This window comes from Vicugna pacos, chromosome 16 (assembly GCF_048564905.1).
Source record: "Vicugna pacos chromosome 16, VicPac4, whole genome shotgun sequence".
Taxonomy (NCBI): Eukaryota; Metazoa; Chordata; class Mammalia; order Artiodactyla; family Camelidae; genus Vicugna; species Vicugna pacos.
The window spans coordinates 42,566,871-42,584,273 of record NC_133002.1 but is presented as its reverse complement, the minus strand read 5'-3'; the positions used below and the strand labels follow the sequence as shown (position 1 = coordinate 42,584,273).

At 34.2% G+C, this 17,403-nt stretch overlaps 1 protein-coding gene across 5 annotated transcripts in view; it reads left to right on the top strand.

Moving 5' to 3' along the window:
* PAFAH1B1 (platelet activating factor acetylhydrolase 1b regulatory subunit 1) overlaps window positions 1-17,403 on the top strand; it is a 63,791-nt gene that overhangs the window by 34,182 nt on the left and 12,206 nt on the right. For all 5 annotated transcript variants that reach the window (XM_006219064.3, XM_031685408.2, XM_072939023.1 and 2 more), the window contains 3 exons: window positions 14,677-14,761; window positions 14,956-15,030; window positions 15,833-16,039. In XM_006219064.3, coding sequence (XP_006219126.1) covers window positions 14,677-14,761; window positions 14,956-15,030; window positions 15,833-16,039 — 367 coding nt within the window. The remainder of the gene's footprint in view (window positions 1-14,676; window positions 14,762-14,955; window positions 15,031-15,832; window positions 16,040-17,403) is intronic.

Genomic DNA, 17,403 nt, shown 5'->3' with positions numbered 1-17,403 from the left:
CTTTAAATTCTGTAGTGCTTTACAATTTTCTGAAGTTTCACATGCATGATGTCATATATAATACCATAATTACTCCTTTTTTCCCCCTATCCCTGTATTGCCCATCTCCTCACTGGTAACCAACCACTGATTTATTCTCTTTATCTATGAGTCTGCTTCTTTTTTGTTTTATTCACTAGTTTGTTGTATTTTTCAGATTCCACACATAACTGATATCATACAGTGTTTGACTTTCTCTGTCTGACTTATTTCACTTAGCATAATGCCCTCCAAGTCCATCCATGTTGCTGCAGATGGCAAAATTTCACCCTCTTTGATGGCTGAGTAATATTCCATAGCATATATATACACACCACATCTTTTGTATCCATTCATCTCTTGATCGACACTTAGATTGCTTCCATACCTTGGCAGTTGTAAATAATACTGCTGTGAACATTGGGGTGCATGTATCTTTTCAAATCAGTGTTTTTGTTTCTTTCAAATATGTAACCAGGAGTGGAATTGCTGGATCATATGGTAGCTCTGTTTTTAGTGTTTTGAGAAACCTCCGTAGTGTTTTCTACAGTGACTGCACCAATTTACAGTCCCAAGAGTGTAGGAGGATCCCTTTTCTCTACATCCTCACCAACATTTGTTATTTGTGAGTTTTTTTTTTTTTTTTGGTCTTAATAGAGTGTTCATTTTCCATTAGGCTGTCTGTTTCCTCATGATTAGATCCAGGTTATTCATTCTTGGCCAGGATATTATATCTAAAGATACATAATGTCCATCTGCCCCTCGATGATGTTAATTTTGATCCTTCAGTATAAATGCCTGATATCTCTGCTATATGGTTATTGTTACTTTCTTTGCAACAAATAAGTGGGAAGACACTTTAAGATCGTGCAGACATTCTTCCTTCTCATTGATATTTCTCCCCTAGATTTAACACTGATGATTCTTACTGAATGATTCTTTACTGCAATGGTTGCAAAATGATTTTCTGGCACTACTATTCATTCTTTATTTATTAGTCAGCACTCAGCATTTTACTGTAATCAGTGGACCTTCTTTTTCTCCTTTTTATATACTTGTTTTTTGATTTTTGGTATGAACTCATGGATTCTTACATTTTCAATTGTTTATCATTCATTACTATTCTTTCTTGTTTTAGTGCTTGAATTGTCCCAGATTTTCCCATAGGAGCCTTTCCGGTTGGCTCTTTTGTTTGCCCCTGTCATTTTTAGGAGCACTTCCTTATTTTCTAGGATAACAAGATGTTCTAAGCTTATTGTTTACCATCCTGCCTTAACCCTAGAATCAGCCATTGCTCCAAAAAGTTCTGGTTCCTCTTAGTCAGGAGTGGTATTAGAGATCAGTATATGGTCAGTAAGTGTACACATTGCTGCTGGGATGTCTTTGCTTCTGGGCCCTTTAAGCAGACAGAACTAGGAAATACATGTATGTATAAACACATATACAGACACCCTGCCTCATGTATGTACTAAGGTTTCTTGGTCCTGGCACAATTGGCATTTTGGGCTGAGTAATTATTGGCTGTGGGGGCTGTCCTGTACACACTTGGTGGTTTAGCAGCATCCCTAGCCTCTACCCACCAGATGCCATAATCAAAAATGTCTCCAGATACTGCCAGTCTCCTCTGGGGGGCTATAATACTTCTAAAATAGTTTCAGAATTGTTATGCTCATACCATTACGAAAAACAAATCTCCTGGAAAGGGTTCAGAATTTGTATGCAATTCTCCCCACATCCATCCTGCCAGAGACTGAGAGTACATAATCAAATACTGTGTAAGTTATGTGGATTAGTTTTTTTTTCTCCCTCTCCCTCTTCATGTAGTTACTATTCATTTGAAATACTGTTGGGTTCATCTATTTCTAGTTTTTCAGTTTTCTGTTTTTGCATTCCACCCCCTTCCCATTTTTGTTAATTTTATTTAATATTTTGAATATGTAGAACACCATCTATACAAAAATGTATACTCAGAAGTGTTACTGTCTTCTGAATCCTTTGCACTAAGTTACCCCTCCTTACTCTTTAGAAGAACCAACATCATTGTTTTGTAAAGATAGGCAAGAGATATGTTTTCTTGTTTCTCCCTTCTTTCTTAGATAAAAGTTAGCATGCTATGTGTTCTCTTTTGCACTTAGCTTTTTTTCTCTTAACAATATCTCTTAGAACTCACTACATATCAGTTCATAGAAATTCTCTTCTTTTTAACAGCTGAATACTACCCCGCTATGTATACACCATGGATTGTTCAACCATTCTCCCAAATTTGAACATCTAAGTAGTTTCCACTGTTTTGTAATTACAAATAATATTGTAATGAATAACTCTGCATATGTGCATGTATATTGTTGAAGGCACATCTGGTTTTTAATCATTCTTGTTTCTAAATCACTTCAGAATTCTTTTCTTCTCGATGCCTTGTGTGAGCTGACTGCAAGTCATGCTTATTACCCTCATAATCAGGATGAATATTTAAACATTAAGGCCAAGTATAGAGCTTTTAATTTGAATAAAAATCAGTTGAGAAGGGGAGAACCTAATTTCATGTGGCTAGGTTTTTATATAGTTTGAGATAAGAATTGACTTAACTGTGCTCATCAAGCAAAGAAAATTTGTCTTATAGATATAAATTAAATTTGGGAAATAGATTTAGTGTCTTACAGGTTTTAGTAAGGAAATAAAATGAAGTTCTTTGATCTAACAGTTTTCTTTATAAAGAGCTTAATTTTCTTTTTAACACATGTTGCAAGTATTTCTGTAGGGATAGCTGTGTAAAATTATGGATGTTTATTGCATTTTTTTTAGTGATAAGAAACTGGTAACAACCTAGAATGGTCCATTATTAGGGGAATGTTAAATATGGTACATTCATTCTATGGGTTACTGAATAGCAGTTTAAAAAGTGGTTTATTTATGTATATCTACATGGAAAGAGCCCTAAGAGCTATTGTTAATCAGATAATCAGGTTGCTAAATAAGATGATATGATACATTCATGTTAAACACCCACACACACAACTATGCATTTCTTTTGTGCCTGTATCTGTGTCTGTGCACACATAGAGCCCTGAAAGGATATATACTAAACTGAAATTGGATAAAAGTGGAAGAAAGAAGATATGTGACAGTACTGTTTCAGTATTTTATAAGGCAAATATATTTATTTTTTGTGTAAATAAGAGTAATTTTAATAGATTTTCTTTTAAACAAAGAAACTAGAGCTAATTTTCTCTGGCATTATAGGTTGCAGTGGAGAAGTTTAGGTCAGCCTGTTTCTCCTGCTCTTCTGCCTAGGTATCCATACTATTTGTATTTGTCACTTATCTTCATGTTCACCAAGCTAGATTTTGGATAGTTCTGTATTTTAAGGATATTTTCTTATTATAGTTGGTTACATTGTATCATGTTTTTTTGGATTCTTTTTATTTTGCTCTGTTTTTAGTTTTAAGTTACTTCAGATTTTTTTGAAAGTATAGTGTGTTCATCTGTAATTTTCTGCTGCTTTTGGGAGTAGTTCTTCCTCTCTAAAGCATACTTTCCTCTCTGTTTTGCTTGCTGTGCTACTTTTCCTTTTCTCCTCTTAAAAAAAATTGCATGGGTCCTATGTGACATTTTTCCTTCTTATTAACCATCTTTGAGGATAGTTCTGGTTATGGGAAAGAGTGACTGAGCTGGACATAGCTTGTAATTAAGTATGCTGTCTTAGAACACCTTTCTGCCATATTAGTACAGTCCTCTGCCCTGGGGCATTTTACCTCTTAGCTTCCCAGGTCCTCCTCAAGTAAGCTAACGTTCCTCAAGTGTGACCTGAAGACTTTTTTGGGGGATAATTTATTGTTTGTCTATTAGCTCATTCTGGCTGGCACATGTAAAGCTAATTCTCTTTACCCTTCTCTTAAATCCTGCTTTACCTGTATACAGCTTCACTACCCTAAAAATCCCCTGTACTTCGCCTATTTGTCCATCCCTTTCTCTCACCAAACCCCTGGCAATCACTGATCTTTTTACTCTCTCTATAGTTTTGCCATATCCAGAAAGTTGAACTCACAGTATGTTGCCTTTTCGGAATGACTTCTTTCACTTAGCAATATGCAATTAAGTTTCCTCTATATCTTTTCATTACTATAATGTATTTGTAAGCTGTGTTTTGCTTTACAAAATTTAACATCTTCAGTTGAGGTGTTCAAGATTCTCCTGTGCATATGTTTGAACATTGTATATGTTTATTATCTATTAGAAAGTGATTCTGTCCTGATCTTAGTAAAAATCTGCACTTCCCTACACACTTAAAATTGTACATGAGAATACACTACAGCTATAGCATCTCATGTTCATGTTCATGTTCATGGAGTTAGATACCAGGCTCTGGCATATATGTTACCATGTGGTGAATACTTGTAAAGACAGGTATGGGCATAACACCTTGCATTATGGCAGTATCCTGTTACAAATAGTTCTAGGGCTTAAAGTTTTGGACAATTATTGTCTGGCTTTAGAATCTATAATAAGAAATGGGAACAGTGTTTAGATTTTGATGGTGATTCAGCTTTCAGATGGGTATTTCTCTTTGTAAGCCTTCTGGCTCAGTTTAATTGAAGAATATTGTGAGACTATAAATTGAACTGTAGAAGTGCAGTTACTTTTACTTACCTGTTACTTACCTGTGTGAATTAGTTTTCTTAATACTGGACAACAGAAGCAAAATACATGAACTGGATACTGGAACTGAAATGAGACTGTAATTGTAATTCATATCGTCTCAGTTTCAAATTTTTATTTTAAAAAACGATGTATTTTCATTGACTGTAACAGTAAGTATGTATTAAAACACAGACTTAATATATTGCTTTTATCTAGCTTATGTTTTGAGGTTCTGCTGCTTTTTAAAGTTTAAAAGTTGATAATTGTAGAACCTGTAACTATATTGTCTTAGGGTAAAAAATTTTAAGAGGCCTGAGTCTTCAGAGGAAGATTAAAGTATTCTCAGTTTATGTTATGGTTAATCTTCTTATTCTTTGAAAGTTTTTTAATTGAAATACTTCATTCACTGGAATGCATCGTATTCTGATCATTCCAGATAACAAATAATGACTTCCTGTACTGTAGGAGTACTGATATTTTCTTCTGTTGTTGATATTAGACTTGTCAAAACAATAAACAAGTAAACAAAACCCCATACTTCATTTGTGAAATTGAACCAAAATTATAAAATTACTGAATGTTCAAAAAACTGCATTCAACATTTGTTGACAAGGGTGAAAATATAGGCATCTCTAAAGATAATCAAGATGTGGACATCAGTATCAAATTTGCTGATTTTCTGTAGAATTCATACAAAGCTTGTGTGTGTGTGTGTCATACAAAACTTTTATTCCATACAAAACTTTTATTGTGTCATATGACATTTCATTTCACTGAAATATTTGATTTTATTCTAGAGGATTGTATTAGAAGAAAAGTCATACTGTAGAAGAGAGAGGAAGGCAGTGCCACAAATACCATTAAGGAAGTTGAGAAGGTTATATACTGAGCAGCTCCTATTTTCTGTGTGAGGTTGAAGGTCAGCTGAAGGCTGGGATGCAGTTAGGTATTTGAGAATGAAAAAGGGGACTAGGGACAAGTGAATGATTCATTAGGCAGTACTGGAATGACAATCATAATATCATGCATGACTTGATCCATACCAATTCTAAAAATATAAGTCCATTATTAGCAGTATTGTAGATTATCGACTATCCTGCTGTTCAATGCAGGATTAGAACTTTGTTCCATCAACAAATGGAACTTATATTTAGCCAGGTAATTCTGAGGATGGTTATTGTGAATATGACCTGATTTTAAGGGATTTTCACTGTTACTCTTCAGAGTTTGGCTTACTGTATGATACTCTTATTTTATTTAATTGCTATTCCATTTAATCTGTCTGTATGCTTCTAAGAAGTAAGTCTTAAAAATACCATTTACATTAAACCTTTTCTTGTCTTGCATGTCCTTCATAATCTGTTTCTGTCCTGTCTTTGAGCCATTTCTCTCATATCTTAATCTCACTTTTAATATTTATTTTGATTATTTAGATTGACCACTTTTAGAGTAACTATTTTTTAATTTTATTACTTTTTTTTTAAATATTTCTTTCTCTTGGAAAGTTGTTTTTTTTGTGGGTTTTTTTTTTTTTGGTCTTGTTTTTTGTTGTTGTTGTTATATTAATGGTGGTAATGGGGAATTGAATCCAGGGCCTCATTCATGCTAAGCATATGCTCTATCACTGAACTATTACCCCCCCACCTGCCCCCTCACCCTTTTTAAAGTTTAATGGAGGTACTGGGGATTGAACCCAGGACCTGGTGCATGCTAGGCACACTCTACCACTGAGCTGTACCCACACCCTCTGGAGCAACTTTAAATAATAGTGATTATAAATAATAGTGATTATCCTTGTTTTGTTCTTAACTTTAATGCAACTGTTTCTGGTGTTGTACCATTAACTGTAATATTTATTGGTTGAAGGTTTGAGGGGTTTCTTTTTAAAATATTAGTGAAGAGGTCTCTTTTTTAACGTTTAATGGCCTTTCCATTGTTAAGGATTTTTTGGGGGGGTGGTAATTAGGTTTATGTATTTATTTTTAGAGGAGGTACTAGGGATTGAACCCAGGACCCCATGCATGCTAAGCATGCGCTCTACCACTTGAGCTGTACCCTCCCCACCTCCCGTTAAGGAATGCTTTAAAATCAAGAATGTTGGAGAATTTGATCAGATATAAATTGAGATCTTCATTGTGTACCATTCTTGTTCCCTTTCTCTTGCTCAATCCCCTGCCTATAATGCTTAACTGTTTCTTTTTCATTTAAGGCCCAGTTCACATCTTGCCTTTATAAAAAGATTCTTGCATTCAATCTCATTTCTTTTTTGAATTGTTTTCATACCCTTCGGTACCTTTGGTTTTCCTCCTCGAATAGATTTACAAGCTCTTGGAAGGCAAGGTACAATAATCTAATCCTTTTTTATAGTCCCTAGTATGAAGTTGGGAATATAACAGACACTTATCCCTTCCAGCATCACCTTGTTTCTTTCCTTCCTTGTTTTATAGTGAAAATTTGCTTTACGTTTAAAGATTGTAAATGTTTCAAACTTTTAAACGCGTGCGAGTTACATTGGCTATTCTTATGGTACAACCTGACTTTTCTGAATAAGTTTCTTAAGTATGCAGAATTATTTTTTAAAGGAATATATTCTAAGTGGATCTCAGAGTTAAATAAATAACTATCTGCAATTACTATAGACATATTAAAGTTAGAAGAAAAGGGAGAAAATGTTTTTAAAGTTGCAAGTTGTACTGAGGAACCAAGATGAAATGTCCCCCGCTCTGGAGACATTGCTGACCTCTGACTTATACTAGGCCATGTAGCTTATATGTCAGTCATTAATACACTATGTATCACTAACTTGAAACAACATAACTAGAAGTCTAACCCTTCTGGTGTGAAGTGATATCATGATCATACCTTCATTTACTTTTTGTAAAGTTATTTTTCTTAACAGATTAAAAGGGTAAAGAAAACAGAAGGGGGAGGATCAAAACTGAACTGTTCAGTGGTGCCTTCTGTTTTGTGGTTCCATTACTCAAAAAATTTCATCTAAATATGAGAATGAACAACGATAATGCATATTTTTGAGTTCTTTTTTTTTTTTTTTTTTTGGTTTTGCCTTTTTAAAAGTCCAACGTGATGTGCTTATTTTGGTATACAGTGTTATAGCTGCTGTGGTATGGGGAGTGAGGGCTGGATGACCTCAGACCCAGATCTCTTCTGCCGAGAAATGATAACTAACAGGCACACATTCTTTGGCTTAATGAAGAAGATCCACTCACCCTGGCTCACCCCAGTTTTATTTTCTTTGCTTCATCACTGCCCACATGAGGTCTCATTGTTACTCTTGCTGTGTTTGTACTTGTCCCAAGACTGGTAGTAGTTGAATCCTGGATTACGAAGTAGGTATCTTCAAGTGTGATGATGAAGGATGATCATTGTAACCCTCTGTCAAGGCACATGATGTTGGAGAGGTATAAGACCTATGAGACCTATGGCCAAGAACTCATCATTTCAGTACTGCACTTTCCCCAAAGACTCAGTGGGTAGTTTAGCATATTTAAGAAGTCATATTACCTACCTGTCTGAGACTTGGTTAATGTCCTGTGGCAGCAGCGTATGGAATAACCCTCAGTAGTGTCTCTGCACTTGAAACTGAACTTTAGTCACATCTTCCCCAGGACAGTTCATCTTGGTGTTTGTCTAAGGGGTGTTGTGAGGGTTGTCTTCTGGAGCATGGCACGAAAGATGACGATGTGGTCCCAGTGATGTGAACTTGCATACCTGATCCTGCTGGGTCTTCTCATTATCTTAATGGTGTGCCCTGCTATCTCTGCAGACATCCCAGATTCATTGGGCCGCTGCAGCCTTTTAGAACAATGCATATTAACTCCATTGCTTTCCTAATTCCTGAGTATGTGAGATTGGTGCATCCTTTTTAATGGACCTCATAAGAAAACATCTCTTCGTCAGCATTTGACTTAACCTTGTTTTTCCTCATATAAACAATAAAATTTTAAATTTTATAAAATTCTTAGAACATTTTTATTCAGCTTTAGAGTGCTACAGTATACAGTTTGAAGAAATACTGTTAACACATTGGTTTCAGAAGACCCAGATTTTGATTTTCTGCTTCACCATTTATCAGCCAAAAAAGTCAGTTAAGCTTTGTGAGCCTCAGTTTCTTTACTTGTGAAAAACAGCTTCACTTCATTCTCCTCTAGATGCATGCTCTGTAACTCCCTCTGCTTCAATTAATATTTGTAAGAGTTGATGGGGACCCTGAAGTATTCTGTTTTTATTGTTAGTGCTATCCAATCTTTTTAGAGTTGTTACTGTGTAACGTTCGTGACACTTAGAGTAACTTTTACAAATCTTACCTCTCTTTATAAGAGTGTAAAGGTGTATATGGTTTGGTAATGGTGTTATGACTGGTATTACAGCTACAAAAATTATCCTGGGGGATATGAGAACAACTAAGAGAGTAGGAAGTCGGCTAAAATGCTTAAAATCTAATCTGGCATGCATTTATTTATTTATTTATCTATTTATCTATTTATTTATTTATTTATTTATTTATTTTTAAATATGTATTTATTTTGTTTTGGGGGGAGGTAATTAGGTTTGTTTGTTTGTTTTTAGAGGAGGTACTGGGGATTGAACCCAGGACCTTATGCATGCTAAGCATGCACTCTACTACTTGAGCTATACCCTCCCCCCTGGCATTTTAATAACTTGGGAATAGGTTAGAAAAACAGCTTCATTTGTTGTAATGGTTTCAGAGAACAGCAGTAGAATAATTTCATTGTGCTACTATTCCATGTGTAAGCCTAAACTCTGTCTAACCAATTATTTGTTCATAGGTAGAATTCCTTCATCTCAGGTTGTTCTTTTGATTTTAATCATTTTCTCTGATTCTACATGGGGTTTCTGGTTTTAGTCTACTCAGAATGACCTATTACACTTTTGCATGAAGTTTTCCTTGATTATTCTAGTGATTGGTTATTTTCTTCATCTTCTGAGACTTAATAGATTTATTTAATTAATGTGTATGAAGTTTCTTTGAGAGATTATTATAAACTTGTGCTTTGATGTCCACTTATTTCCAAAGGGATAAATCTTCCATCCCTAATAAAACTGATGTAAATCAACTCTAGGTCAACCGCTGAAATTAGTAGCAAACCCTAGAAGCACCTTTTAGGCTGTTAGAACCAAGAGATTCTTCAGTTTTATTTATTCTTACTTTGACAGTGGTACACCTTGGCTGAGTTAGAGGATCCACATTCACTGGATCAGATAGATATTGAGTGGTAAAGTAACAGGGGCAGTGGTGCCGAAGTTATCTGGCCATGGGAACCTGAATTATGCTTCTTGACTGTCAACACCACTCACCTGACATTGTGGTTAGAAGTATGACTAAGAAATCTGACTAAATTGTATCTGACTAAATTGTATTTGATGTGGAAGTAGAATTGACTAGACTCCTCTGGGACTGGATTGTAGATTTTGTACATTATCAGTATGTTGTATAATTCCTAATGGTATCAGACTCATTTAAACTTGAGTTTTATTTGCTGTGTTTTTGTATATATCTCTTGCTCTTTGGTAGTTCAGTATTATATTTTAATGCCATGTAATATCACTTTCTTTTTCTAAACTCTTGCATGTAAAACTTGTATTAACTAAACATTCACCCTTCATTAGATAGAGAATGCATCCCTGATAGTCTCAAAACTCACGCTCTTTCCCAACTCCAGTATTTTACAGTGCTCATTTGAAGACTTACTGTGGAGCGGAAGACTGAGGCTGCTTTAAGTTGTGCAACTACACTTGCTCAAGTCAGCGGGGACGTCTTCTTAGCCAGATTGCTTGGGCACTTTTTAGACTTACTTTATTTGACCCCTCTCAGAACTTTGTTGCCATTAGTCATTTTCATTTTATTGAAAATCCCTTTTCCATTGACTTACCGACATCTTTCTTAATTCTCTTAGTAGGCTCCTTCACTCCCTAATGGCTTCTTAAATATTGGTATCTGTCAAGGTTCCATTATTTACATTCTAGTCTCCTTTTTTCTTCCCATTATATACCTTCTTCCAAAGTGTCTTTCACCACTTAAGTGGTGTTAATTTTCCCAAATCCTTTCCTTACATCAGACCTATTTCTTAAGCTTCTGACCTTTATGTTCAGTTACCTCCTGTATTCTTTACTTAAATATCTTATAGCTACTTCCAGTCAAAAGGTTTAAAACTAAACTAACTATATTCCTACCTCTTTTCCTGTGTTTCCTGTCCAAGTAAATTTACTACCATCTACCAGAAGCTTTTGAAACTGTTTTCACCCATCACGCACATCTAATCAGTTATCAAAACAAAAGCACTAGTGGTTGAAAGTGTGAGTCATCCTTGGTTTCAAGCATCTGTGTGTAGGACTTTTTAAAGAGCAGTATAAATCCTACTTTTAAAATATTTATGAAGAAATACAGTATATGGAAATATGTAACAATGGAACAACTAGAGGGGGAGGGTATAACTCAGTGGTAGAGCTAGTGCTTAGCATGCACAAGGTCCTGGGTTCAATCCCCAGTAACTCCATTAAAATAAGTAAATAAAAACCTAATTACCTCTCACTCGCCCCCCAAATAAACAAAAAGATGGAACTAGTTAAAGGAGGGAGATGTAGCATTCCATCTGCTTAGCCAGTTTCTTCCCCACCTACTCAATAAATGTTGATTGGAATTATTATCCTAAATTATTTCACTGTTGTTACTTTTGTGACCTTAGATGAGTCAGGCTACCAATATATAATATAGAGGTAATATACTTTTCTACCTAATTTACAGAATGGTTTTAGAATCAAAAGAGAACAGTGTTTTTTTTTAAGTTGGATTTAACATTTTATTAAAAATGTAAATGTGACATACAGCTATTTTGAGGTGCTGTTTAATGCATATTTGGAATTACCTATATCTTTCTAATTAATTGCATTTGCCACATAGCATCTTTTTAAAATATAGATGGTGGGTTAAGCCACAAAGTATTTGGAAATCTTGCAGAAGTTTTCAAAGTTTAACATCTAGTACACTTTCATAAAAGCTATATATGCAGAATCAAAGGGTGTCAACTTTGTTTTAAGTCAGTAAATGCTAACCCAAATGTTTAAAAAGTAAAGGTGGTAAAGGGATGACATTCATAACGACTGGTAGGAATATAAATTAGTTACAACTCTGGGGAGCAGTTTGGCAGTAGCTTTCAGAATGTCCTAAAAACATATAAATTTTTTTGTCTTAGTCTATTCTAAGACTGCAGTAACAAAATATAAGCTGGGTGGCTTATAAACAACAGATTTATTTCCTACTGTTGCAGAGGCTAGGAAGTTCAAGGTCAAGGTACTGGCAGATTTGTGTCTGGTGAGGGCTCATTTCCCAGTTCGTAGTCTCTTTATAAGGGCATTAACCTGTTCATGACTTCCTCCTATAGTCACCCACTTCCAGATACCATCATTTTGGGGATTAGGTTTCAATATAAGAATTTTGGGGGGATACAGACATTCAATTATAGCATCTTTTGACTTAAAGTGAAGATGTTTGAAAAGCTTTGAGTGTACAAATGCTTATTTGTGACATTATTTTTAGTGGTAAAAAATTAGAAACAACCTGAAAGTCTAGCAATCAGTGATTGCTTAAATAAAATTTGGTACATCTATATAGTGGAATATTGTTTGAATATTAATAACTGATGTCATAAATGAATATATACTGACAAGGAAGGATCTTCACTGTGTTGAATGAAATTAGCAGATTAAGTTGATTAAAAGCATACATAGTGATGTGAATGAATGGGCAGAAGCACATGGTATGAGTGGGCTATTCTGAAAGGTTAGTGGTAATCTCAAAATACTGAAATTTTTTTTTAAATAAGGAGAAAAATATAATCATTTTGCATTTTTCTTTTAATATTCTTACCTGGAAAAATATCACCACATATCTATCTGTCTTTTCATTTGCCAAAATTAGTCCATTTAAGATCATAATAGTTATAATTTGTACATATGTTACATATACATATTTGTTTATGAACTTCAGAGTTATAAGCTGTGTGTGTAGTGTGTTCAGGCGAAGTTAAGGCATTAGGGCTTGACCCTGAGGTAGGAGTGGAGCTAGGTAGGAACATTAAATATTTACAAATACAAATACTACATATGATTTTATTATTACTTTTTTAAGTATAGCACTTTTATTTAAACCCTTGACATTTCCCCCTTTATTTGCTTGAAGAAGGAAATAAAGTTAAGAAATAGATGTCTTTTAGCTTCTTCATTTCCCTTAACTATTTGGGATCTTTCTTTCTTCCTTTCTTTTCCTTTTTTTAATGGAAGTACTGGGGATTGAACCCAGGACCAGGTACATGCTAATAAGCATGTGCTCTGCCACTGAGCTATAACCACCCCCCTATTTGGAATAGTCTAACCAAAGGGTAATTTATTTTTGTTGAACATTTGTAATACAGGCTTTGACAACACAGTATTTGATGGAATATTTTGAGAGAGCTGTTGCTTTCGTAGTCTGTATTGTTTCGGAAGGCCCAAGTAGAACTATTTGGAAGTTAAAAAGTAGATAATTATCTTCATGTAAAGAATATACTTTGTAATGAATCAAGTTACCCATTAGTGGAGCAGGCCAGAAGTACAGGCTGTGATATGAGCAACACACAAACACAGACTTACAGTAAGACTAAGAATTTACCTTCTTCCCTCAATCCCCATATCCACAAATACGGTGTGCTGACCTTGTCTTCCACTAGTTATACTTTAATCTTTGTACTACTACTACTTTTTACTACTTTATAGTAGTAAAAGCATGTCTCTAATGGAGTACAGTATTTTTTAAAAAGAGGCAGATTTATATCTAATAATGATTGCTAAGATTAAGTGAGTTTATATGACATTGTATGTAAGACATCTGTAGTATACTGCAGTTTGTTTTAAAAACAAGTATTGATTATGTCTAGACTATGTAGGGGTAGACAGGGAGACCATCTCTGAAAGAATACACAAAACCCTGGTAAAGTGGTTGCCTCTGGGGTGGAATATTAAGGGTTAGTGGTGGAAAGGACACTTTATTGTGTCCTTATATATTTAAAGTTTGTTTAACCTTGTGTATATATTAACTTTTAAAATTTTTAAATTAATTTAAAATGTTAAAGGCAATACCAAGCACACAACTATTTCTGTCACAGTGGTACCTAACGCTCAAAAAAATTAAAGAGACATTGGAACAGATTGCCTTAGGAGACAGGTAGCTTGTTTTCTCTTTCAAAGAATTAAAAGGAAAGCATGAAATTCAGCTTCTCTAACCTTAGAGTTCTTTCCAATTCTAAATGAAGTCTCAATTTATGATAGTACCCTAAGTTTATAGCTTGTGCCTTTTTTTTCCCTATCTACTCTCATGTTTAAGTTGTCTCTAATATTAAAGTACTTATTAAAATTTTATCAGAATAATTCTCCCTGCAATACTAAGTTTCACTTGCTAGTCCTTGAGTGTCTATTAGAATAACAAGGGAAGGCTGAATGTAAACTGTAAACATGAACAGAAATGATCATTACTGTCACAAAGTGATATCTAATTGTATAAGCAAGCTATATCTTGATCTATAGAGTACCCACAGCTTGTAAGGTAAACAACACATTAGAAACATAACTAAAAGCTCAGGAATAATGTTATAAAATCTTATGGATGTACTATGACAGGGCTAAATGTTTTAGGGGTTTTTTGGGGGGGAGTAGTTCCTTTTTTTGTGAAATACTTGTATGATTTGGAAGATAATACTCTTAAAAGAGTATCTTAAGGGGAGAGGGTATAACTCAATGGCAGAGTGTATGCCTAGCACTAGGCACAAGGTGCTGGGTTCAATCTCCAGTACTTCCATTAAAGATAAAAGAATAAACAAGCCTAATTACCTCTCCCCACCCCCCCCAAAAAAGAGTATTTTAAGATTTATGAGATTTTAAATAAAATATTATTTCTTGAAAATAGAAGTGAGAACTTGCTAGGAGTCACTTGAATTTGTTTTCTTTCAGAAATCGAGCTATAGCAGATTATCTTCGTTCAAATGGCTATGAAGAGGCATACTCAGTTTTTAAAAAGGAAGCTGAATTAGATATGGTATGTTTGACTTTTTACAGTTATTTACAGTATAATTAATGAATGGATTTTACTCAAGTACCAGTAGTTAACAATCACATTAGTTACTCACAAGTCTTACCACTTGTTATTGTGGTTTACTTGGCACTAAACTTGGTATTCACCAGAGCCTTCCAGGTGTTTTTTTAAAGTTCTAACCTTTTTTTTTTCTCTAGAATGAAGAATTAGATAAGAAATATGCTGGTCTTTTGGAAAAAAAATGGACATCTGTTATTAGATTACAAAAGAAGGTAACTAAGTCTTTTAAGTTAGTTGTATTCAGAGTATTATACAAACTTTGAAAGTGTCAACATAATTATTCTGCACTAATATAGTAATGGAAAGGCAAATAAAAATATATTTCTGTGCATTAAAAAAAAAAGGTTTTGACCTGTATTAGGTCATTGCTGATACATGCTAACTTATGCAGCCCAGGGTACTGGCTGGATTGAATCTACACAGCCCTGACTTCAAGGAATTGATACTGAAGAACTTATTTATGCATTTAGTTGGGAAGAACACATGGAGCCAATGGGATACAGGGAAAAGAGCACTATGTGCTCTTAAACAAATCATTTTCATCTCTGAGCTTTTATTTTTATCTGTAAAGTGGGAAGGCAATAAATAATATTCTGGTCCTAAATTTATACTTTCAGTAGGCAAAGTTAGAACAAATAATACTGTTATAACATGAGTTAATTCATAATATGCCTTAGAAAACTGTCTAGCACACAGATGCTCCATAATGTTAGCTTTCATTATGTATGTTACGATTGACATGTATAATGTAAACTGGTTTGGCACCTTCCGAAATTTTGAGTTAAGTAGTTACAGCACAATGGTACTGAATTTTTCTCAGTTTTCAGTTTTTCATACCACTAAAATTTTGGTGATATAGATCATTTTCAATTAAATCTAACATGCTTTGTAAATTACTGAAATTTTATTCTTCATCTGCATGTATGGATGCAAATTAAAGACAGTTTTTTAAAATATCAAATATACTCTTTTTATCAGAACCTATCTGTACATAACTGTTTGTTCCTTCTCAAGGTTATGGAATTAGAATCAAAACTAAATGAAGCAAAAGAAGAATTTACGTCGGGTGGACCTCTTGGTCAGAAGCGAGACCCAAAGGAATGGATTCCCCGCCCACCAGAAAAATATGCATTGAGTGGTCATAGGAGTCCAGTCACACGAGTCATTTTCCATCCTGTGTTCAGTGTTATGGTCTCTGCTTCAGAAGATGCTACAATTAAGGTAGTTCTTTCAAAATTGAAAGCTGTGCAATAGGATAATTGTTAGAAGCAGATTTAATGTTAACTGAGTGCAAGAAATCAAAAGATCCTGAACTGAGGATGACCTAAGCAGGGGGACAGGAGAAACTTTTTTCACTCTGAAAACTGTGTGATTGGTTTTAAACCTTAAAAGATGGAAGTAGAAAAAAATTTCATTTTATCTTCTGAGAGACAAGCTGCCAAATAACTTCACTGATGAATTTGAGATAATTGAGTGTCACTAATTTAGCATTGGACAATAGGTCACCTAATGCTTGTATGATTTTTATTCTTGGAGAATAAAAATATAAGTATGTACCGTACTTATAGCAGAGGTGATAGTTGAAAATACAGGATTATGAAACTATAATTCAGGGGTGAATATATTCTGCAGAAAATTTCAGTAAAGGATTTGTTTAAATTGCATTCTCCTTGATGTATTTAATATTTGTTTTGATTCCAAACTAAACAGTAGTTCTCTCCAGGGGTGTGGGGATATAGGAGCTTTTCACTTTGTAAGTTGTGTATTTCTGTTATTTTTGTATTTTTCACAATAAGCATTTACATTTTAATATTTTATCTTTTAATCAGAAAAAAGTTTTTGAAATTCCCTTTGATCGAGACACAATACAGTGACAGTTGTATAAACCATCTACAGGAAGATAAGTAATATATAGTTTTAAAAATTTATGTATGTGTCTCTGTTCCAAAGCTAATTTCAAATTAAGTTCTAGATTTTACGTTTGATTTGTAGAGGTATAACTAAGAAAATGTGAGTAGGTTGCCAAGATTGTGTTTATCACATAGTAGCAGTCAGCATAAAATGCAGGCATTACTTAACCTGTTCTTCAAATTAAACATGGTTTTATGCTTTCCTTTTATGGTTTCTTTACTTTCTAAATCAGTGGCTTCCTTTAATCCTGTGGGCTGGTGATCCAAGGGGTGGGCTGCAAAGTAATTGGAAGAGAGTCTTAAATTCATATGTGCTTCACATATTTCTATAGGCTGAGATGATTACATACCAGATACAGTAATATATTAGTATTTTTCAAATTACATAGACATGTCATTAAGTTTTTTGATTTCATGATAGTCTTGTCTACTAAATCTGCACTGCTATCATGAAGCATAGGGATAAAGGCAGACATTATTTAAATAGATGGAAAACCCCAGTCTTAACTGTTGATTTTGCAGCAGTGGTATAAAAGCATAAACAAAACTGCTGATGTGCCATCTTAACATGTACTCTATTGAGTCAACTTTAAAATATTACAAATGGAAGTTTTACAAATTTTATCTATAATCATATCACATATCTCAACAACTACTAAAAGTTCTTCCTTCTGT